The sequence below is a fragment of the Xiphophorus maculatus genome, chromosome 17 (genome assembly GCF_002775205.1).
Source record: "Xiphophorus maculatus strain JP 163 A chromosome 17, X_maculatus-5.0-male, whole genome shotgun sequence".
Classification (NCBI taxonomy): Eukaryota; Metazoa; Chordata; class Actinopteri; order Cyprinodontiformes; family Poeciliidae; genus Xiphophorus; species Xiphophorus maculatus.
Genome location: NC_036459.1, coordinates 12,173,234 through 12,198,969, shown reverse-complemented (window position 1 = coordinate 12,198,969; position 25,736 = coordinate 12,173,234). Strand labels below are relative to the sequence as shown.

Below are 25,736 nucleotides of genomic sequence, written 5' to 3'. Positions count from 1 at the left end.
TTCTCTGCAATTCCTGCAAGGCAACATTTTGCCTTGCATGTCTACTCTGAAATACATATATAATACGTTTAACACAAACTATCTTTCTTTATTTTCATTTGAACATTGTTTTTCTTCCAGTTTCTCCACTGCAATTATAGACATTTGGGCACAGAAAATCAACCTGACGAAGATTTCTATGCAAGTTGTGAGGTAGGGAAAGATGACTTTGTGAAGGGTAAATATTGACTGTTTTTGGTCCTCACATATTTCAGGAAATAAGGTGTAATCTTTGAACATGAACAAAAATAATACAGGTCAATATTACCAGATGAATGCTCGAGATGCACACTGAAATTGGCAGGTGACCAGAATCGGTCTATTTGCTGCTTGACTGGGCCTGACTGGTGAGCAGCAACTCATAAATGTAAAGTTCTGGGGCACCGCTTGGCTAAGGAACAAGCACAACACATAAGGAGGCTTTAGTCCTTGACACAACTGTCCTGGGTTCAATTCCTCTCCTTTTTCTCTCTGCCCTTCCTCTTGACCAGCTATTACTGAATAATAGCTGGTCACTTATGCCACTAAAACACAAAAGAAAAAGTTTCAAATTTAGCTGGTTTTACAACCCGTGTATTGGTGTTAATTTTAACAGCAATTTTTAAGAATTGTGTTTCAGTCTTATGACTAAAATGTCATTTAGCTTTAGTCATAATTTAGTCAGAATTGTTTTAGTCTTAGGCTAGCAGTAGATAAAATCTTTGTTGACTGAATCTACTGTCAATTTAGTTGACAAAATTATATGTAAAATCCAAATATTTTTTGCAAATGGCTGGTTATTGTCTGAATATACAATACATACAAAAACAGATTTAACTTTTCTAAAAAGCTTTTTCTTAACTGTGCTTTCAACAAGAAAATATTTCAACCAGTTGGCCTGATCTGCTTGAAAAATTAAATGCACTGCCAATAACTAATTGCATATCACATTCTTTATAAAACTGTTACTGCAAATCTAAAAACACCACATTCATATTAAAAATAAAATTGGCTAATAGTCTTAATTATCATTTAAACTCAACATTTAAGAAAATCAAAGCACAATATTCTACTGCAAACATAACGGAAAACCAAATCAATAATAAAGTTTCAGTCAGTCTCAGGAGATGATTGTGGAAGTTGTACATCTACAATTTAGCTGCAGTGGATGTCTATATAAGCCTTTCCTACAATCATTTAGATGACAAGTATTCTGAAGATTTCTTTTCATTCCAAACAATGTTTTTTTTCTCCCCTCCATGGGGTCTTTTGTGGGATCTAGTGTTTGTATGAAAGTAGGCTGACAGAAAAGGGGGAAGGAGAGGAGGGAAGACATGCGGTAAATGTCACCGGGTCCAGGAATCGAACCCACGACTGCCGCGTCGAGGACTCAAGGCCTCCAAACGTGGGTCGCGCTTTCCCCTACGCCCTACGCTCTCCCCTCATTCTGAGCAAATTTAATACCAATCATGTACCAATCAGGTGATGACCTCATTCCACTGATAGTCATTTTGAACAAACACTGCATCACAGTCCACCTTCCCCTACACCTATTATACTAAAGTTTCGGTCTTAGCCCCTCGTTTGTAGCCTCACTGAGTTAAGTACGGGTCTACATTTCCTAGGGTATACACTGATGTTTACAGTTACTTATGCTAATGAATGCTAGTCTCTAATAAAAGACAATAAAGAACTTTAAAATGATGGATCTGTAAAGCATTTTTTATTTTATTTTACTGGAGCTGTTCGTTCACATGCGACTCCACTTCTCCTAATATGGCTAATTAATTGATGCTCATGCAGGTAAGGCTATAAAAAAAATAATTGGACTTCTTTAATTACGAATTGAGTATAATTTGTAAGCAGAAGTTACACAAACACAGAAGATTGGCTTTATAAAATTTGCTTAACGTTTTGATCAAGGAGCAATTGGGGTGATTTTCTTTCTATTTCAGGTAGAGCTGAGTGATTGTTGTGTACCTGAATTTAAAGAGATCAAGATAAACCTATTGAGGCAAAGCGTCTTAACGAATCACCTTGAAATACGATGAGGTGATTTAGGCACAAAGACACCAGATTTAAGAAAGAACATTCACAGTGAGTGGTTTTGCAAAGGTGAAGAAAAATGGTTGCCTCCTGCTCTGTGGGAGACATGAGATAACAAGTCCCCCTTATTTAAGGCACCTGGGGCAGACCAGGAGACGAAGCTCACATGGTGACAAAAGGAGAAATTCACATGAAGAGGAAGACAGAGCAAACAGACAAGGGAGAAATAAATTGGGCTTCTACCCACTGCATCCTGCAAAGTAATGATGAGGCCCATACAGAGAGGTGGTTGGAGAGAGAATGCATCCTGTGGTTTGAGTTTCTAGCAAGCAGGGAGAGGAAACACACACTTGAACATTTACACCACACAACCTTTCACATGTCTGCAGGGTGCAGAAGTAGCGATATGAAGCCAAAATCCTCTGCGTGGTAGCGTGACCTTTTTCAAAACAATACTTCAGCACTCAGTGATGGTAAAGGATCCATCTTGCCGTTTCTTTCTAGTTTCATCTCCCACTTTCTTATTCTTTCACAGCTAGCCTTTCATGACACTTCATGTAATTCTTTGTGTTTGAAACTTTCTACTTCAGCTCCTTTTCCTTCCGCCTTTTTTGCCGCCTTCTCTCTCTCTATTCTTTTTACCTGCTGGGATTCAGAGCCAAGTGTGTATTCAGGAGTGCTGTGACCAGGATCACTATACAGGCCACACTAGAAGGTGACCAAGAATGCTTTCCCCTCACAAATTGCAGCCAAAACCATCCAAAACACAAAGTAGTGAGAGGGTTTGCACATAACCAGGGATGTTACACCATCCCTGGAAGCTTCACGAGACTCAATATCTGAGAATGCTTAAACTAAGGATGGTAAGAACTAAAAAAAAAAACCTACTTTCCAAATAAAAAAAGATTTTTCAGACACCAACATCGTTATGCTTTGGCTTTTACATTGAATGCCTTGCTACAATTGAGACAATATGAATGTTTGAGGTCTTTCAAAGATATTACACGGATACAAAATCACTACTGTTATTTGAAACTACTTTCTTTTATCACAGTAAAAGGTAACACACAGCAGCAACCTTTGAATGGCCGAAAGGAAAATATACATGAAGGGCACAGAAAAGACAGAAATTTCAGAAAGTGACGCAGGAACACAATTATTCAATGCAAACAAGTCCATCTTTAAGTAAAATAACAAAAAAGAATATTTTACAGTGGCCTAGTCAAAGTCTTAGATGTAGTCCAATTAATATGTAGTGACTCTAAGCAGGCTGTTAAGTGTGGCTGAATTCAAACGATTCTGCAGATAGCAGCAGGCAAAAATCACTCTGCAGCAGTATAAAAGAATATAAAAAATATAAAACAAATATGAAAAATTGTCAGGTATAGCCAGACCTTGATGACAGCTATTGTTGCCAAGAGTGGCAAAACCAGTAATGAGGTTTAGGGAGCAATTACTTTTTCACATGGAGCCAGGTTGATTTAGAAGGCTTCATTCCCTTATAAATTAAAACATCATCACACTGCATTTTGCATTGACACAGGTCATCTTCGCCTGGCATTAAAACTTGTTTGATGGTCTGAAAACCGCAAGGGAGCCAATTATTTTTTATAGGACTGTATAAGAAAGCATTCAGAGGGCATAACTAACCCTAAACGGCATCCTTGTCACAGATGAACCTCTGACCAAGTACCAAAACTACACTATTAAGTATTTCAGATCATAAAGTTGATCAATATGTGAACCTATCTGTTCTTTTAATGTCCCAACTTCAGGTTAGCCATATTTCTCCTCCCCTTTATCTGAAAACAAACTTATACACTTGGTAGAGCTCTCCTCATTAAAGCCCCATCAGCAAGTCACATCATTACCTGTTTACTCCTTTCACTCCTTTCTCCTCCCTCTCTTCTGCTCTCTCTGTTAGCCAGCCAGCTGCCACACACTCCAGAGGATATTCCAATTAGAAACAACACACAGAGATGTGCAAATGTGTGGCACTGGAAATTCCAATTAAATCCAACACACAACGCAAACACACTTTACCGCAGATGCACATGAAGTTGCTGGTGGACATGCTAATTAACGGAGCAAACATGGCTTGGACGCCATTCAGCCACTCCAGTGAGACACAGTGAATAATGTGCACCCAAACACACACACACACAGATTCAGACGAGGCCTTATAAGGTCACCAAAGCGCACACACACACCATCTGTAGCAATGATGTGGCAACCATAAATGGCAAAAACCAAGAAATGATATGGAAAGACAGAAGCTCACTCCGTCATTCACAATCAGTGGTTTGAAGGTTAAAGAAGCTGTGAGCAGCAATGAAAAGACTCATTTGAAACCATTAGCCTAGTGAAGCTTCCATGTCGGCAAAGCAAGCAAGTGACCTTATTGTCTGGTTATACTCGTCAGAACTTATTGTGAGGATGTGGGAACATGAGAACAAGCACTGTGGCGCACTAGAGGAGAAAGAAAAACTCAGAGATTCACTTCAAACTTCCTGCAATAATAGCTTCCCCGAAACACACCGGATTATTTGGTAAAAAGCTAAACCAAGCAAAAGGGGAAAAATACTGTGAAAGTTTGATTTCCCCAATGTGTGATTAGACTGGATCACTTTGATGTGAGCTGTTTTCCACATGACTAAGAGTGGTTTGTTGATTGAAAGGAAAACAGGCTCAGTTGTAAAAAGAAAAAAAAAAAAAACTGGAATAAAAATCGCCTGACTGACACTGCAAAACAAGGAGAGATAAGGGTCAACATCAAATTTTTGAGGAAAGAAAGAATTGAAAATAAAGGAATGGCTTGAAGGTTATAGAATGAGTCAACCACAAATTTCTATTTTATTGTAATTTTATGTGATAGACCAGCACAAAGTAATGCAAGAATGTAAAGTGGAAGAAATATGGCTTGCATTTGTATTCAACCCGCTTAACCTTGATACATCAAAACAATACAATGTGTAATGAATGGTTCTCAGAAGTCACCTAATAAATTGAGTCAAATTGGTATTTAAATTCAGTACAATATAGCTGTTCTGTGAAATAAGTAAACTTTACAACTTGCAAATGAAAATGCATGCCACACAGTACGTCATCTTTGTCCACTTCAGTGATAATGAAGAACTTCATTGTTGTTTTTCACACACATTTACAACAAACTACAATAAAGTTTGTGGTTGTCACAAAAATGAAAAGGTTTAAGTGGTATAAACACTTTTGCCTGTCAATCACCTATTTATATAAGCGAGGTATGTGTCAGCAAGGAAATACCTAAAACGGGTCAACGGGTCCTGAGGAGCAGGCTTAACCCATGTTTCAAAAATAGCTTTATGAAATTGTTGATATCACACAAGGTCTGTGAAACACCCACAATGCAGCAAACCTATTTATAACTAGTTATACCCCAGTTTCTTTATGTCTAAAATAAATACCCATTTACTTCACAAATGCATATATGCTCAGTTTTGTGAAGCAAAACAAATGACAGCTGCAATCAATGTTCTTCCATGAATCTCAATGAGCATATGAAGTGTTTCATTGTTAAAGCCAGAACAGTCACACCATCAAGGAATAGAATCAATAACACACTGCAGCTCCAGATTCAGAAACAAATAACAGCTTGCTATGTGTGAGCTGTTATAAATCAACTTAGCTGTATCGACATTTACTGCGTGTGTCAGTTTCTGTGGCTGCCTCTTAAACTATGGAATTAAGTTGGTTAAGTAAGTCAGAGAAACAAATATGTAATGTTTGTGTCTTCTTTTCATTTTAGGTATTCAGGTGTGTAAAGAGATGCCCAAGTACTGTGTATGTATGTGACTGTTGGTATACTGTTAGGTAAATTGTATATATTATTATCAAATATTTGTTGTTTCATGTGTTTCTTGTCTTATATGCCTTTATTTGTTTCATCTTAGAAAGTTTCTGTGTTGTTGAATTACTTTGATTCCTTTCTCAGAAGGTCTCTCTGTAGAAACTGTTTTCAACAGGGTTATCGTTCAGCAGAAACCTCTGCATCCTTCACCTGTTAGATAGCTATAAAACCATCGCTGTGAAGATGTACAACTTGCTCTGTGTTATCCTGTGTCTGGAACAGAATAATCTAGTGTGTAGATACCACGTGTTTTGTTAGTGACTAGCATTTGCGTTGCAATTATGTGATTGAAGTGTTTTCCCCGCCCCTTTGAGATGCCCTCTGTAACAGGGATCCTAACAGCAATTCAGAACGGAAGAGATGTGTGACTGAAAACATCTCTGGCTGTTCTCCTCGCGAGTACAAAAGAATCTAACTCTCTTGTCTTTCTTGTGTTTGTTAAATCTGTCTCAATAGGTGTTTAAACCTGACATTTATGTATATGAATTTTCTTTACTATGTGTGTATGATATAGTTTGACTTTTGAATTGTAGCTGGAATCCTATTACAGAATCTCATGCTTTTTGTTATTACCGAAAACCAAGTAAGCCAATTCAGTAAAATACAGTAAGGTGCAAACAGAGTGTTGAGAGGTCACAGATAATTCTAAACCCGTGGTTGTGAACAACAGCGTATATATAGAAACAAACATCACTTGATTAAGCAAGTTTCTCTCTGCAGCCTACTAAACAATTCAGTGATTTAAATCTGTAGGCATAAACTGGAAATTGTTTATACGACTGTTGTAGAAATTCTCAAATTGCAACTATAAATTTTCAGATCAGTCTTTCTCTGCACACAGAAATTCAGATTCCATGAAAGCTTAGAGAAAAATAGAAACAAGTCACCAGGGCAGAAATGGAGAAAAAAAAGATAAAAATCAAGAATTTCTGTAGAAATATTTTCAGGTTTTCTTTTCAAAATATACTAGTTTAATTCATGGCGAATGGCGAAACCATCCCATGTTTCAAATAGGAGTTTCAGAAGTTTTAAAATGGTAAACTTTGTGTTTGTGTTTGAATTTACAGAGTAAATCTGAGCCGTTTCTAGGTGTGGGGGAATGTTTCACAGCTAATCAACATACTGGGCTTATTGGCTAGTCACACACTCTTGTTGTTGGTTTCGACCAATAAGGTGAAAGTTTGAAAGGAACACGTGGTTAATTAATTTAAGCACTAAAGTTCAGGGCTCACAGACATGACAGACAAAGGCTCACAAGACAAAATCTCAAGATTATTACTTATGGAAAATGGAACAAAAGCTGAAAACTTCTATAAATATACATTTCTAACCAGATATGCCAGACCAAAGCTACGTTTTGTTCTGCACACCTTCCCAGTGAACAACCTTAACAACCCTCAAGTAGCTCATCAGCTTTGGGGAAAATTCTTTTAAAACTTTGAGGGCTGTTTTTCTTGCTGTTGATCTTCTTTGCATAGTGCCAACACTCTTCATTTTTTAAACTATTGTGTTTCATATTATTTGTACTGTTGGAAAGCTTGGAATCCACACTTTCAGAATCTGTACATAAATCAAAACACTCCGAGAGAGACTAGGTAAAATTTGTAAACCTTACATGTATGTTTATTCATTCATTCATTTGTAAAATCATATTTAAAAACTAAAGGCAACCAAAGTGCCTTTGACTGTACAAGTCAGTCAGAAGATGCAAACTTACTCAGTCATTGACCTTGCCAATTTACATTTCACAGCCATCATATTTGCAAAAAAATACAGAATTAATTAATTCTACAGCCCTACAGAAAACTGAAGTATGGGCTTAGCTCCAGTTAATCAGGAGTCAGAAAATCCTCTTATACAAACAAGTGGCTGTAAGAGATGTTGGTTCTAAGCCAGTAATATTGCAGAAGCTAATTGATGCATCTGCCCGTTAAAAATCAAGAGCTGGGGGTTTTCATCTCTAAAGTTTGAGAACTGGGATTTAAGGATTGTGCTACTACACCTGCTACATGTTAATGTAAAAAGGGATTCCAAGCAGCTAAAGAATTGCAGTAAAATTGGTATTTAAATTCAGTAAACAAGTCTTCTGACCAGCAATATGGCAAAGTAATAACAGTGATCAATTTGCAACAATACTATGTTCTACAGAGAAATCTTTAGAGTTGATCCATTCTATTCACACAGAGTCATTGTGGTGACTATTTCCTGCAGTCGTTAAGAAAAAGACGGAGTACAACCTTGAGAGGTTGTCAGTCCATCTCAAGGTAACAGAGATGGACTGTTGCGCACAACCAACCGTGCGGTCAGAAATTCTCTCTAAATTCTATGGATAATTTAGAGAGACCAGTTAACCTAGCCATCATGTTTTTGGACTCAAGAGAAGAAGTCAAAGCACCTTCAGACAACTCAATGCAGAAAGATTCCAGACTGGGACTCAAAACTAGGACTTTCTTGCTGCAAGGCAGCAGTACTACCAACTCTACATCCCCTAGTCTGACATCTCATAGTAGAGCATACTCACCCTTTCTGCAGATTGTGATGTGCCAAAGAATATGGGGATGAATGCCAGCCAGATAATACACGTGGTATACATGGTAAATCCGATGGGCTTGGCCTCGTTGAAGGTTTCAGGCACGCCTCGTGTCTTTATGGCGTAAACTGTGCATGTCACCATGAGCAGAATGGAGTAACCCAAGGAGCAGATGAGAGACAGGTCAGAGATATCGCATTTGAGGACTCCACGGGCCGACATGGGGTCCTGGGTCCGTTGCTCTCCGTAGTCCACTACAATGTGGGGAGGGTCCACAGCGAACCAGAGGAACACCCCAAGAAGCTGAACCGAGATCAGAGAGAAGGTGATGACAAGCTGCGAGGCAGGGGAGATGAACCTGCAGAGAAAGAAACAAGCTGGTATAAGTCTTCCAAGCCATCCTTTCTTGTGCCAAGCTTGAAGAACTATATAGTACATCCAGTAAATTTTGAGTCTGTCCCAGCCAGGCTTTTCTCCGGGTGGAATGTGTACAGAAAACCTTCAACAAAGTGTGCCAAGGAGGACCTTGATCAGATTCCCAAACCACCCCTAACCCTTCCTTTGGTGCACAGGAGCAGACGCTGAAATACGTAAATATTACTCCCTTAGAAACTCTTCCTAGACAAAGATCTAGTCCACTGGTCTACAGCCAAGAAGAAAGCCACATTGATCCTTCTGAATCAGAGGTTCAAGGATCGATCGGACCCTTTTTTGAGTAAACATGCCCAGAAACAGAGAATGTCCACTCTTCTAGTGGAATGCCCTCTCATTTGATGTTGTTTCAGTCTCGGATGCAAATAAACAGAATGTCTTCCATGACTGCCCCACAATGTATCATAAAATTTTTAAGACCCCTAAGATGGGTGGCACAAAATGAGAAACTGCTCATCTGCTTAGCAATATGAGAATTGGAGCATTACCAAATCCTGCATTAACATTTTACTCACTTAGATGAAGCCCCCTTCAGACTATCTACAAATTGATGAGGCTGAGCTCATTACTCATTCAAATATTGTGAGAAATATAAAATGAGAAATGATTACAAGAACCCTGATAATGAGAGAGTGTAAAGGTTAAGTGTATATGAGACTACATGCCACTTTCTGCATAAAAAAAGCTTAATTCAAAGTTACAAGATCTACATGTGGAACATGTAAACATCCAAAATAATGGATAGAAAATATCAATGTATTTGTTTTTACCTGGGTGCTGTAACAGACTTTTTCCCTTGTTCAAAGATGCGGTGTATCCTGTTGGTCTTTGTGAGCAATGCGGCGTAGCTGAAACACATGCCCAAGCCGAGAAAAATCCTCCGCAGTGAGCATACACCCACATCCGGCGTTGCGATCATTAGGAAGGTGATGGCGTAGCACAGGAAGATTCCAGTCAGGAGCACGTAACTCATCTCCCGGCCGGACGCACGGACGATGGGCGTGTCGTTGTACCGCACAAAAGTGACAATGACGAAGGAGGTGGCAATAATCCCCAACATGGAGATGAAGACGGGTACGACGGCCCAGGGGGAGTGCCACTCGAGTTTGATGATAGGAATCGGAATACACCCTGTTCGGTTTGTATCTGGTCGCATCTCGTAGGGACACAGCTCGCATGTGAACTCTGAGGCCTAAGGAATGAGTAGAAATGATGTGTTAAAACCATTTTGTTCTGTTATTTCTGTCCTAATTCTATTTCTAATGTATGGTTCTGTTTGCCTTGACATCTATAAACATATAAATAGTTGAGTGAAAGCTGTACAAGCAAATATACTTTAACATGTTATTTTAACTATGAAACAAACCTTTGTTATTCTTTTAAGCAACAATTATAATGCTGTTATGTCTACTTCTTTTGTATGGTCCTGTCCAATAACCACTGCTCTGTAGAAAAGTCCATACAACGCACTTAAGTTCCAAGCAAATCAATTATTCATCCAGGTCACTAAAGGACCTAGAACAAGTTAAATAACAGCAGGACTCATTTATAGTCAGGATTTGTGATTCTACAATAAGAAATATACAGCGAAAAAACAGTTTAAAGATGAAAATCACTGCTAACCAAAAGGAATACATTTACCATGAAATGTTTCACAATTGCTAGAAATATCTTGATGATCCCCAAGACTCTTTTGTGGACTAACAAAACAAAAATGGAACTATTGTAATATTCTATATAAAATTAACACAATTTAAGAAAAAATATAAAGCCAACATGGAGATGACAGTTCAATAGTCTTGAAAGCTTAACTGCTTTGAGACCTGATTGACTTGCCATAATTATTGAAACTATAAATTCTTCTCTCAGGCATGAACAACATGAAGGTGAAGCAGGACAATAAAACACCAACATGTCCACCTCAAAAAGAAAAAACCTCAGAGTTTTTGAAGCAAATATTCAAAGTCTGCACTTGAAGGTTGAGCAAACATTTTTTGTCAATCGAGACTAATCTGTAGAAATGGTTCGAACACAAAATCTGTGGAATTCTTACTGGTGGCCAGCTGTGGTAAAAACACTTTGGAAAATTGCTCTTTGCCATAACTGCTCTGATTTTATTCAAACACAGCTAAACTAAAGTCTGTACCTTCCACAGACTTCCACAAAAATTAATTGGTTTTGTTTTAAATCATCCCAACAATTTAGGTATCTGCCACATAGAGAAGAATGCTGATTGTGTAGCTGTGTAGCCATGCACTTGTGAAGGGAACAATTCACACATCATAGAGCATTTGCTCTATTATAACACTTCTTCACATCAACACATCATTGATTTTATAGCCCGTGAATGAATGTGTAAAATATGGATTGAGTGTTCAGTCTCATATTAGCAAGCTGCTGCTCTGACTAATATTTTTGCTGCCTTTATTGCTTCCTAAGCGGGGATCACTTTGCACATATGTTTGCCTGCTCCTGGAATTCTGAAACATAATAGGAAGGATGATGGCATCCCAAATTGTCTCTAAGATAATTATCACCGGAGATGTATCTTCATAATGTGTGATCAGACCCTTTTCCTCATCTCATCATATTGTGTTAAGAGCATCCGTGGGGTTCTTTCTGCATATATACATTTATAATGAGCCACTAAAGTATATATTTTTTCCTCAAACACCTTAAGTATATTTAAACAAAAAGCAGAGATCATAACTGCTTCGGGGTAGAGGAAAAACACGGGCTCTTCAAAAAAAAAAGAAGAAAAAAAAAAGGCTCAGTTAAGACTTCCAGATTATACTTTTAAATTGGTAACCAGACAAGGTAGGTTCCTACTGAGTTCATCCAATTGAAAAAAAGCTATGAACAGGCTGTGAAAGAACATCCAGAGCATTTCAGCTTTGAAAACCTATCAGTTTTAAAGTCAAAAATGATCTGAAATATGGTAAGCACATTTATTTTTATTTCAGAAACATAGTCAAAAACAGGCAAGACTCTCTTTTTGCCTCATAATACAGTTAGGGAAAAAATATTTTTTTTCTTTTAATTGACAGTAAAAGCTAAACTTTATAGGTCAGGATTACCAAAATCTTTATATTTCAAAATCTCACAGTGATGAAAGATTTTTTTCAACTGTTTTTATTTCTTTAGAAAATACTAAGAGAACAATGGCTACAAACAATTTGGGGAAGTCAAATCAATATGATGACCAAAGATAAACAAACAACTTTCCTGTATGACACAGGTGTCAAACTCCAGTCCTCGAGGGTCGCTGTCCTACAGCTTTTAGATGTGCCACAGGTACAAAACACTGGAATGAAATGGCTTAATTACCTCCTCCTTGTGTAGATCAGTTCTCCCAGCCTTGCTAATGACCTAATTATTCTATTCAGGTGTGGTGCAGCAGAGGCACATCTAAAAGTTGGAGGACACTGGCCCTTGAGGACTGGAGTTTGACACCCCTGCTGTATGACATGAGAACATGTAAAGAAATCATATGAGATACAACTAGGGGTGTGCTTCAAATCGCAGATACCCGAGGTTGCCAAAATCATCTGTTCAGACAATTATACTCAAATATAAACACAAGCGTCATCAGCTTAGGACAGAGAAGGGTCCCACCCAAGGGTGAATGTGTCTTGGTGAGCAATTTGCATATCATAGAAAGCAAAAGACTTTGTGAAGATGTTGAGGATAATCCTCAACAAACAAATGTACTGAGAGATTTTGGAGAAACTGCTCGCCCAATGGTACACACACAAAATGACAGCGCGATGACAACAGCTCCTGTGCCCACATTCCCGCCGACATAGTGAGGAACACATTGCCTATGAAAACACACCCAACTTGGCTTGAACCAAAACAAACACTGGTTAGAGTGAGACTTGACAATGAGCTTTAGTGAGAAAGGTGCCATTACACCAAAAACAACAAAATCTGTGTTTTTGAGTGGCATTATCATCTAAGCCTAATGTCAGATAGAAAGTGGGGAGAAAAGGTTATTGGTCTTTTTGTATGCTGCAAGTTGAATGGTGCAGCATCAAATTTATACTACTACATCTTGGAAAGCCGGTGGTTTTCTTTGGAAACCTACCTGATAGTGGTATCCTTCACAGCTTTCGCAGTGCCAGCAGCATGGCACTCCTTTTACCACCTTCTTTCTTTGGCCTGTACGACACGGCAAACTGCACACGGAAGCTGGCATGGATTGGTCACCTGTCTTCCAGTGCATTGCGTCCATCTGAGAGGGGCACATATGCAGAATAAATTAGTTCTGCAAACAAATTAACAATTTAACCGCTTTCCAATCTTCTCAGGAGAAATAAAGAACAGAATTTGACATTGCTCACTTTACATTGGGTTAACAGTGCTTTAACCTTGTGTGTACCCGTGGCAACTGTATCTGGAGGCGATCTGGGAGAGGAATTAGTATGAGCAGACCCTCTGATCGCTTTCGAGAGAGCTTCCAGGCACAAACCAACACCAGCTTCTCTGGAAGCCAGCAATCAGACCATAATCAGAACTGGCACAAGTAAGCCATCTGGATCTCCCCTTGTGATTGTGTGTGTGTATGCGTATGCTCATCCATGTGTGCAATGTATTTGTTTGTGCTTGTGTCACACTGGCATTACAATGAATCCCTGAGCTTTCCGTCTGTCTATGGTTCCATGTGCTTGTTCTCTGATTTCTTGTTATGCATGCAAGATTTGGAGGAAAAAGTCTATTAGTACACTGACTCCCAAAGGCGCATTGATTGCCATGAGTGCTGAATAAGACGGCCGTTGATTAGCACAAAAGTAAACATTCAACAAAAAACTAAGTGGTTTGGTCTTTTGTTCTACTGGGGATTAAAAAGTACCCTTGATTTGTTGGTGACGCCAATGTATAAGTAGACAAGAGCTTACAGCAATTCAAGAGAGAAAAAAGGTGTTTACCAAAATGTGATTTATTTTTCCTGCTTATTATTCAGAGGCCTGCATTTATATACAATGAAACAACTGTATTTTCTGACAGAAACCAATTATCTACCTTCTAGTATAACTAATACCAAGAGCTTTTTAAAATGCTCCAACTTTGTCATGTGTTCTGAGATAACCATACATCCATCTACAGCTTTATTTGTCCTCCAGTTATGCTAGATGTGGATGTGAAGAGTGATCTCTATTAGATGTACAAACCACATACGTAATCAGCTTATTTCAATATGGAGCTGTAGTAGTTTTAGTTAACCCTTCTTTCTTTTTACACCTCTTTGTAGAATATATAAGTTCAGTCCATTTACCATTTACCACATACCGACAAATGTGGTGAAGAGATTGTATCACCCCAAAGATCTTTGGGGGCTAATTTGCATAAGGCTTCTTAGACTTAGGTAAGGTCTCCCATGGCAAATCAGTCTAAGGATCTTGTGGAGTCAAATTTCCTTGGATATTTCTAAGGGCAATCTTAGTCATCCCACAAGGGAAACTCATCTTGACCGCCTGTATCCAAGGTCGTGTTATTTCAATCATGATTCATTTTCAAGACTGGAATGCTAGAAATTTTGACTGACTGCGAAGTCCTAATCTAGAATTTGGTCACGGTTCATGGTAAACATGATGCTGTAATCAGAAGATGAAACATTTATGTTCAATTTTTTTTATTACGTTTTCATAAACATTATTGTTTGAGACCTGATCAGGTAAATTTGGATTATCAGGGCTTTAACCCTGATATATTTATGAACCTAAAGCTGAAGAATTACAGAAACTAGATTGTGTGGTGAGGGTAGTTAAAACTTGGAATTCAACTTTAGGGGACAGATTATTCCATCTTAAAATTTAAACTTCCAAGCATGATAAATGTACTTAAATGTATGCTAGAACACTACACGTCTAACCTGTGCAGAGACACAGTGTCTTAACAGTCTCGTTTACTTTGTTTGCACGGCCATCTATCAGCCAGGAAGAATTTTGTGTCTATTAGCCTTCTCATCTGTCATCTGGCTTTCCTAATGAACTCCTGGGTGGATTAGTAACGCATGCTCAAACTGTGCGCTTATTCAGATATACATGCATCACTGTCACATAATTGCAATGTAAAGTACTGCCAAAACATTTCCAGTTTGGGTAAAAAGTCTTCTACATTGAAGCTTTTACGCTCATCTCAAAACAAGCATTATTTTTTCATAAAAATAACAATTTTGTCCACATGACAAACCAAAACAGATGGACCTCCTGGCACAGCTAATGGAGGCGCTGTAAGAATACTGTGTGAAAATGCTGGCGTGACTCAGCCAGAGTCTGGAACTCAAATCTAGAAAAATTTCAAAATGGATGCACACCAGGACTCTCTTGTGCAACCGGGGAGACTTTAAATGTTTCCACCAAGACAAGCCAGAGAAACATCTACATGGAAAATGTGCCATGCTCAGTTTGTAGGATTTTTATGAAGATGATTTAACACTGCATGTTTTTTCCCCCACAGATGCCAAATGTGATGAAGTTTGGGCGTGAATGCATGCAGTGTGAAGATTCAGTGCAACAAACTTTAAAGTTTTAGCAATATTCATTTCACTGATTTCTTTAAAAAATATATTTATCACCCTGTGCTTATGCATTGGTATGCAGGGTGTAAAGAAATCAGTTCTAGGCAGAGCTTCAGCCACATCAATACATTGTGATGGATTGAATGATGGGTGCATATTCTTAAAGGTTTAATAGCTCCAATGTCAACTCTTACTGTAGGTGTGGGGACTCTTGAAAATGTTTCTATAAATATCAAAATAAATAAATTGGGACATCCGAGAAAAAAAAACAACCTCTGTTCAATCTATTCCAAAATCTAAGTTTGGTTCATGCAAATCTTTCACAATGACATTCAAAATAACAAGAATGTACTGGCTTAACATTCTATACTGTGTCCCAGAATTGCAATCTGAATAAGACAAATTAAAATTCCAAATATTTTACAAACTAAATTATCAACAAGGTATGTAAAAATAGGAGAAACATGCTAACATTAGCCTAGTGCTTCAGCAAATGACTCATGAAAACATTGTTAATAGGAGCACTTGAGTTTATCTACATGTGTGGTTCTTTAGAAACAAATGATAAAACTAGGCATAATTAAGGTGACATTACAGCTTTCTTTATATAGTTGGCAAAGTTTTGGAGCATCATATCAAAGTTTAGGAGAAAATTAAAAAAGCAAGTTTGATTAACAATACATTTTGCAAGCCATGACAAAAAAGATCAAAGCTAGAAACAATATATGGCCTACTGTATCTTTTTGTGTAATCATTTTTTTTTATTTTGAGAAATGTTAAGTCAAAAGTGTATGGTAATCATTTTGACTCCTTGCAGATATGTTTGAAAATGATTTGAAAAACATGATTTGACTATGGTATCATGGTATCACTAAAGTACATAAAATAAAAATAACCTTAAGTGATGTAAATAAAGCTTGGCTTTAATTGTTCCCTTTTTACAGGATTTTCCAGACTTTCACCTTATTTATTTTCTTTATTTGGTTCTTTATTCTATCCTGTGTCCCTGGTTAAAAATTCAAGAATGCTTGCCAATGTTTGTACAAAAAAAATAAATAAAATAAAATCTTACCTTTAAATGTAATTTGTTGGTCCATGAGCCGATAAGTCTGTACTCCGGCTTGGAATTGTTGATAGACTGGTACTGGAAGATGTCGTACCTTCCCGGAGCATCTCCATTCTCATTGAACATTACTGGTGTACCGGCACTTCCTGGAACAGGAGGAAAAACAATAGCTTAACATTTTAAACAAGTGGTTTATATTTGTTATTTAGATAACTATTTTTCCAAGAGAAAAAAAATCTACAAAACTTTGGACAACTAAATCAAGAAATATAATCCGTCATATAGTTGCATTTTCTGAAACTAAACCATCAGAGTAATTAATTCTTAACATGTCAGAGTGTTGTAGTACAGAATATCTATGATGAAAAGAAGAGAAGTAGACAAGCAGGAAGCATGCATAAGTTATGAAACTTTAATGCATCCTCTTATCTTTTTTTTTTTTTTAGATTAAGTTTGAACACCACCACTGACTCACACAGGTCAACTAATTAGCAAGACATATCGATTTGGTTACAAAACTGTAGGTACCGTTACTGGCAAAGTCTTCAGTTTAAAGATAGCCAATGATGCATGCCCACTTTCACGTATCCAATACTGAATGTGGATATTAATTCCAACAGAAGAAAACCAAGTAAAAATGACACCAGTATTTAACTGAAAGGTTTTACCAACAGGGCCTAATAATATAGAAGAAGCAGCAAGATGTCCATCATGTGCACAACTGTTGACTGTCAGAATATCATAGACTTAAATCAGTCTACCTGCCAGCTGAATCGCATGGAGTTTCACACTACAGTCCAATGGTTGTGCTATTAAGACACATTTACCTGAAAATGACCAATTTTGCATGAAAGAGTTCAGAATCACCTAAACATGTTTTTTTTCTGCTTAAATAGCTTGTTTATTTATTGAATATAACATCTTATTGAACAAAATAACTTACAGCACATTCACGGAACAAAAACAACTGCACAGCTAACACACAAGTTGTCCATATAGATTTATTAAAGTCATATTTCCTCAGGCGGCATATTTATGAGCTATGACAGCAAAGGCATAATAACCTCTAGTTCTCACTCGAAGATGTGTTGTACCTGTATGTGCCTCGGTGTTTTGTAGATTGGATGTGTACACGCATGGGTAAGTTTAGATTTCCTTTCAGATTTGGTTTTCTCACCTCCAATAAGGCTTAACACAAACCTTTTATCATCCGCGTTCTGTCTTGCTCGGCGCTTTTCTTTCTTTTTATGCAGTGTACAATCAAATTATATTGCTGCATGTGGGATAGAATAAAAGAAATAAGACCTGGGTGTATGTGAGAAGAAAGTACACCATTATGGAAATTTTACTTGTCAACAGTAAGTCATTTATAAGGTGGGTTCGGTTTAATTGCAAAAAAGTGAGAGACTAGAAAGTGACAAAACTAAGACTGAAATAGCGCCAGAGGAAGGTGAATAAATCCATACATAAAAGGGCCATGTCCTAAATAGACAGATGAGATATGAGCAGAAAGATGTGAGAAAAAAAACCCACAACAAAAGGCAGAGGCAATTGAAGAACATAAACATAGGTATGGTCTTTCAATTTCAGAAGAAATTATGAGAGATATGCTAATACTGGTTGAATGAGAGAATGAGCTGGAATGATAATGAAACTTATTGAAAGGGAGTAAGGAAGATGAATGGAGAGAGACCGAATCGATAGTGAGACAAAAGCAGACGTCTCGAGCTTTGGAGGATGCCATACATTATAAATAAGTGCCGTCGCTGGAAGAAGTAGTGCCTAACTGCAGTGTCTCTTATCCCTCCTCCTTTAATTTCCTGCCTTAAACATATTTCTTAACTTCTGACTAAGGATCAATGTTGTTATTCCTCGGGCTCTTCCCTAGCATGAACAATACGTGACACTAAAGATGAATTGCAACAACGTGTAGGAAAAAGTATGGTGCTTCTGAAAACTTAGGCCAAGAAAAAAGCCATCAACTACATTATTAATTTCTCCAACTGTGTGTAGATATAAATGCTGGAAGAGGGTTTCACTTTATTAGATACACCCTGATGCTACCAGGATGTACCCAGTTTTGCCTTCAGAAACTTTTGAGAGATATTTTTCTGTAAGGTGGCAGAAAAGAAAAATTCCTGAGAGATTTTGGTTGATAAAAAAATCATGTAGTTGCTACAGATTTTTCAGCTGCACCGTATCACCACATTCCCAAGAGGCATTAGAGTGCATCAAGAACTGGTTATCTCAAAGGCTGGAGAACAGTGTACATATCGTCATGTTAAGAAACCAGATAGAGATCATTTAAGCTTTGTGACACAGTGCAGGTTCCTAATAGAAATAGTCTATTGGAATAATCTCTGGTGTGGTCTTCTGTAGTCCAACACAATGCCATGTGTTCAGATATTGGATCCTGAATACCAGGATGGTAATGAGTGGTTATTTGAACATCTGTTCACTTTCATCTTGAACCCGTCAGTCCATTTTTCTCTGTTATTTGCAAGCCAATTTTCTCCACGTAACTGTCACTCACTGATCATTTTCATTTTTGAACTCTTCTGTGAAAACCTACAAGAAGGTTGTAAATAAAGACAATAGAGGTGTCTGTCTATAGTGTGCTCAGAGGAGGTCGGACTGGAGCCATATTTCAGAACAGTTTTGCTCTCTTGGTCTTGTATCTTTAAGGAAGAGTATGGCATGGAAAAGAGAAAAATCATAGTTAACTTTCTGTTCATGAATGTCTTGGTCTAGATAACTATGCATTGAATGCCACCCTGAATCCAAGGCAAATCTACACAATAAGCAGCAAAAAACAATTTTTTTTCATAAGCATAGTAGTGAACAGAACTATTGTAAACTGTAGTAAATATATAAAGAAAAATAGAAATATAAGGCAGCCAAATCTCAATGTCCACTTTTGTTCCTTTATTTTGTCTAGTATTAGTCCACAGTGCAAATACTACAGTAGCATATTTGTACACTGGAATTTAGTTTATCAGAAGACCAGATTACAACTCATGGTAGGAGCAGACAGAGACTGAAAGTTTTGCAGTTTGCTAGTATCTATTGTTAAAATAATCATATACAGCCAACATTTACATTAAATAGTGAAATTTGGCTGAAAGGCCATTCAAGAAATAAAGCGTGCATCATTAGTTCCCCAAATCCACCCCCTACTGTTCATTAACCCCAAGGTGCTTTCCCAAGCAGAAACGTTTAAAGTGCTTGGAATAATGCAGGTCATGGGGCGGAAAAAATAGTTTGTTGGTTACAAGGACCCTCCAACCAGCCTGGCAGGAGAGGCAGACTTTCACACAAACAAACGCTGGAATCAATGAGCTAGCAGCTAAGCTAACGCTAGCAACAACAAACACTTACCAATTTCAGAGTTTACACCTCACACAAACGCCATTTTCTCCCCAGTTTTGGGTCATGATAAGCGGCACCTGTAGTTTCAACATATCTGTGAGTCTCACGTAGAATTAAGGCGAAAAACGGCAAACAAACTTCAGCGTGTATCTCTGTATTCCACATACTTCCGCTTATACTAATATGCCTCACAGCGATTGGCTGTAGCAGTGTGGCAAATAATCTCGCGAGACCTAGCATTATGTATCAAACTATCACGAGATTTCTCTTTTACCGTAAAAACAAATGTAGAGCAGAACAAATTAAGACAGATTTAGGATTTATCGCCAGCAAAGAAATGTTTTCTTTAATAAAACAAAACAAAAATCCCGTAGAGGTGTTAATTTCTAGGACAAAGACAACACTTTTCTTAAAATCAGCAAAAATAGCTCAAAATATAGATGTGCCACGTCAGAAAGTGACATTTTGGGAACAATAAGGTATAGAAATCCATAACCGACAACACTGTTTCTGGTTAATATTTTATTTGGAGAGCTGCAAAGGCATGCTTGGTGGCCTGAAGGATTTTTTTGTCAAGTTCATCTGTTTAGTTTGACATTAAAGATTTTTTTTTTTTTTTAAAATAAACCCCCCAAAAAACAAAGAAAAGAAATCATCTCATCTTCTGACAAAATGCAGAAATGTCAAGAACCTCAGCTGACAAGAAGCAGAATAAGGAAGACCTACAGTTAATTAGTTATTTCAAAAAGTTCCACTTTACAAACAGAATCATTGTTCTTTACCATCAGAAAAGACACGAAGTGCCTTTCATTTATCTTAATACCAACAAACAACTTTAGGTAGTGCCTTTGAAACTTGTTAAATCTTTTAAAATACATTACCTTCTGGTAAAACTGCAAACTCACATTGAAAACAAAATTCAAGAGGATTTTAGAAAATCATCCTGAAAAGTTAAAGTAATTTCTGATGGCTAAAGCTGCTCAAAATTGTCAATATTTATGCAAGACCCTTCCTTTATGTACCCAGGATTTTAAAGAGCTACTTTACAGAATCCCTCCCTCATTAAGTACACTTGACTTAAACCCCAAACCTATGTGACTTTAACAGAGCAATGACCCCTGCATGTCAAAATAAATAAACAAATCTTACAAGACGATTTGGTCCACAGTAGGAAAATAGCAAATCAGAGCTTTATTACCACCTCATGTTACAATGAGATAAGTTTAAAATCAGAAATACAGATTATGCTGACAAAAATTACATGACATGAAAGGTTACCCGTTTCTTTCACATTTAACAACATCTTGTAACAACATACAAAAGCAGCATACATCCACACCTGCTTCCAGGTTATGTGTTTTTCCTTTATTGTTCATTACAAGTGAGCACAGTTCCTGTTTCTGCCCTAAGGGACCGAAAGACCCGTCTGTCAGCCGGCTTTCAAAACGTCTATAACCATATACTGGTAGAAAGGAGAATCGCTTCCCAGTGTTCTGATAAATAGAACTGAGGTTTCCCTCAGGGGCAAATAGAATGAGGAATAAAAAAAATCTGATGAGATTACCCACAGATCCCAGTCATTGTGTATATGCACAGTTTTCATTGGCATAGCTGTAGAAATAAATCAATTAGTAGCACATCACATTGTGTAGCAATGTGATGTGATTGTGTAGCAATCACATCACATCACACACCAAATAAACAGAGCCAATTTGGTTGTAAATGCAACCAAGAGCAATCTTTTTTTTTTCTTTTACAAGCAATATGTGACGAGTGATTTTCATTAAAAGTCAAAAACATTTTTGAGAAACTTGTCAGAAAAAGTTGTTCATACATCCAAGGTTTTTTTTTCACAGTTTCCAATCACAGACGTCAATGTTTGCTATTGGGATTTTAAGTGGTAGACCTACACAGAGTGCATGATGCAGAGGAAAAATGATTACTGGTTTCCCCATTTGTTGGCAAATAATAACCTGAGTGGTGCAATTCCACTGGGGCATTCAAACACATGAATGTGCTCTAATCTAAGTCATTCTGTTGTAGCTTTGTTTATTACATTTAGGGCCAACGTCTAGCTGGAAACTGAACTTCCACAAAGACTTTATTCCTGGATTCCTTGGTATAATTCCGAACAAGCCTGTCTGAGGAACAATATTCTCATCACTGTGTTATTTTGAAGTGATCTGCAGTATTAATTTAGGTTAGGTAGGTAAGCTGTACAACTCGTTCCATTTTCAATGATTGAAAAATGAAATGTTTTATACCCCTTTACTCTTTTCCCCAGCTTTCCACAGTCTTCTTGCTGTATTTTCCATGATCCGGTTTTTAAACATTTGAGCCCTACACAATACAATTGGATGTATATAAATGACACATACATCTCCAAAGACATCTGACTGCACTGAAATTTGTTTAGGGTATCTGATATTTGTAGGCTGAATAACCAATAGATATCAAACTTTCCCTTTTATTTAATTTTTTTGTAGAAACTTGTAAACTATGAATTTTTAAAATCTAACAATTCAGTGACTTGTGTTGGTCTATCACATAATAGAATGAAGTATATGGTCGTAAAGTGACGAGATTTAAAAAAATTACAATGGATGTGGATGTTTTTCCAAGGCTATGTATCGAAATGAGAATTAACTTTTTTTTTTCTCTCCGAAGACCAAAACTGATTCAGTGAATAAATAATCTGCAGGATGATTAGAAAAGAAAATGGTTCCACAAGAATCAACTCATGCCCTCTGTGTTGCGACTTCTGAATCAACTAGTGCATTTCTTTTCTTCCCAAGCAAACTGCTTAAGTTGGCATAACCTTGGAAAAATAATGATTCACCTGTCGCCCTGGCAACACACCTCCACCTCATCCTAGAGTGATACATATTATGCTAAGGAATATGCTGCAATGCAGAAAACATTTTGTCACCACTTCAAAGCACCGAGGCTTGATAACGCAATCCTCTTAAACATCACACTAGATTCTCCACATGTGCCGCGCCTTTTTAAAGACACCCGCAGCATATATTTGCTAATAAATATGTCACGACCTTGTCCACACGATATGTCCTTAGAGTAAACTAAATTCTTTGTTGTGGCGACGCTTTATTTTTCAAAGATGAACGTTCCACACAACCCAGAGCGAGCTGAAGGGGCGCCGTGTCGAAAGCATAAGATTTCAAAAGATGAAGAGAAAAGCAGGTAAACGCGTCAGGTTTTAATTTTAAAGTAGCATGAGGTCAGGGGAGATGATCAATTTTCTAGGAATTCATTTAACTCATGGAACTTAAATCCCCACTGTTGAAAGACTAAAAAAAGTTTGCTGGAAAGTGCAAGGTAGCATTTTCCCGGGCCTACTTTATGTTAATTCCTCAAGTCTTCTCTGAGCAGTAGCAAGGCACAGTTACAACAAAAGCTCTACTGAGGCGCAGTAGTTTCAAGCAAGATACCGATCCCTGCCTGCCAGAGGCACCGCTCTGAAGCTGCTGCAAGGAATCAACCTTCCCCTTTGGGTAATCACAACAGAATATCATCCCGTAACTCTCTAAAGATATTGCAGAAGGCTCGTAGGTCCCGACCCTTTTCTTCTACGGTGAAACAGAATTACTAATCACAAATGAAAGTTTTCCTTTAGTGTGACAATCATATTAAGAATAAATTAAGGAGAAAGAGAACTCTAAAGATATTCTGAATGAAAAAAAAGATTACTGCAAAAAGTCAACACAAGCAGTGGTAGCTTCTGAAAAGCTTATGTCAAAGAAACAAAAATAAGGTAAAACAAGACTGTAACTCCTAACATCTGTTTTGTTAATACAGTCACATTCAACAAATCAAAACTATTGTTGAAACGTATATTTCAGAACTGATATTACAGAGTAAAACATATATCCACGCAAACAGGTCTATTAACAGCTCATGAAAACACATTTCATTTCTTAGATTGCAATATTGTCAGTTAAGCATATTTTATTTGTGGGCTTAACAAAAAATATGTTTAATACCCCATTTAAAGTTCTGACAAATGAGTCTCAGCAGAACACATTCTAATTTGTTGAATATCACTTTAATGATCTGTATGCATTGCCATTTTAAATTGTTTTTCCAACTACAACTACACAGTTATGTAAAGTCCCCACATGGGGTAAAGAATTGTCATTATTGGTAAATCCTGCCATGTTATTTTGCTAAGTGAAGTATCAGTTGGAAAAAAAAGAAGAAAAAGTAGCATCTATCAGCTTCTTGTTTTTAAATGCAAATCACATTCAATTTGGAAGATATGCTCTTTCTTACATTTCTTTTTCTTTTTTTTGAATGATTTTATAATGTGTTTAATACTTTAAATATTTGTACTAGAAATGTATAAGTATGTTAATGTAGTTTTACCAAGCTGGTGGTTTAAATACTGTCTTAATTATGTAAAAGACCCACTAGGAACAAGAGCTGAAAATGGGCAATTGTTGTCATTCATAGTAAATTAAGGGTACTCTAGGGTTGAAGCTTATAAAACTACACCCAATACGGTTCTACTGTCTATCTCAGTATAAAGCACAATTAGTCTGCACTAGTGACTTCTGAAAAAACTATCAGTTAGATGGGTTTTTTTTTTAAGTAAAAGCCTCTTTTGATGCCATTCTCAGCTTACCCGCCATTCTGTTTACAAAGGTCAAAGCCCAAAGGGTGCTTTTGCAGGAGTCCATCATGGTAGACTTAACCAAGTTCCAGGAAGGAAAGAAGCAAATAGGGGTAAAAGGATGGAAAGACAGAAGGAGGGACAGAAATGAAGGAGAGGAGGTAAGACACAATGGCAGAGAGGAAGGAGAAGGAAGCGGGAAAGTGCAAATCAAAAAGTAAAGAGCAAATAAAATAAAAGTAAGGCAAAAAATATAAAAGGGCAGAGAGAAACAGAAGACAGGCAATAAAGGAAAGACAAAGACATGGAAGATGGACGTAAAAGAAGAACAGGAGAATGTGTCGGATCACTTTGCATGGCTTTTAAAAGCTAACAGGCAGATGGGAGTTGAGGGAGGTCCAAAGAGTTCATAAAGCTTTACACATCCTTTTGGTACAGGAGCAGAAGATACAGTTAGACAAAGTAAAAATAATAAAAAAGATGGATTAGGTGATGCAGAAAGCTTAGGAGAAGAACTATCTGAGGGGCCTAAGAAAAAGCCTTCAGCCACATTTAGCTCAGAAACGCAAAGAGCCACACGTTTTCACGGCGACTAAATGTTTATGACGAGAAGGATCCTCTGCAGCGCGCATTAATAAAACATGGGTCTGCGCGTGTGTTCTGACTTTGTGCCAACAGGCTCCCATCTGTGCGCTGTGCATCCGTGGCACTAATAGGGGAGAGCGACAAAGACAGTTAAAGGAACACAGAAAGAGAATATGAAATGACAGATGAAAAGCGATAATGAAGCCTGAATTCAAGTCACAGATACGCCGGCGTTTTCACAGCTTTCTGCAGTCGAGGAGGAAACTGATTCTGAGCAGCTGCTTCAATCCAGTCACCACTGCTTTACTGCTGGCTCTCCCTCACTCCCCCTTTGTCCAACCCTTTGTTTTTGTTTTTCTATCGGAAAATTTTCTTTTTCATTTATACTTCAATTTTAACAATCGGCGTAAAAGTATCCACACGCCTCCCATCTTCCAAAACCAGCTGTCTCTCCTGCCTTTCTCCTCCTGTTCAAAGCCTCCTCATTCTCTCTGCTAACTTTTCACCTTCTAGATTTGCCTTATCCCTCTGCTCACATCACTAAAAGTACTTTCTCTTCCGTGTGCTTGTTGAAACCATTTCTACCCTCTTTAAATCCGCCTCTACCGTGCTACCGTGACTTAGTTTGTGCCTTGCCTTGGCAGTAAAAAAATG

The 25,736-nt window shown here is 37.6% G+C and overlaps 1 protein-coding gene across 2 annotated transcripts in view; it reads right to left on the bottom strand.

Moving 5' to 3' along the window:
- The window catches only part of grm8 (glutamate metabotropic receptor 8), a 258,181-nt gene that overhangs the window by 12,241 nt on the left and 220,204 nt on the right, over positions 1 to 25,736 (bottom strand). For both annotated transcript variants that reach the window (XM_023350397.1, XM_005799106.3), the window contains exons 8-11: positions 16,505 to 16,644; positions 13,000 to 13,146; positions 9,683 to 10,104; positions 8,472 to 8,838 (exon numbers count right to left, since the gene is read on the bottom strand). In XM_023350397.1, coding sequence (XP_023206165.1) covers positions 8,472 to 8,838; positions 9,683 to 10,104; positions 13,000 to 13,146; positions 16,505 to 16,644 — 1,076 coding nt within the window. The remainder of the gene's footprint in view (positions 1 to 8,471; positions 8,839 to 9,682; positions 10,105 to 12,999; positions 13,147 to 16,504; positions 16,645 to 25,736) is intronic.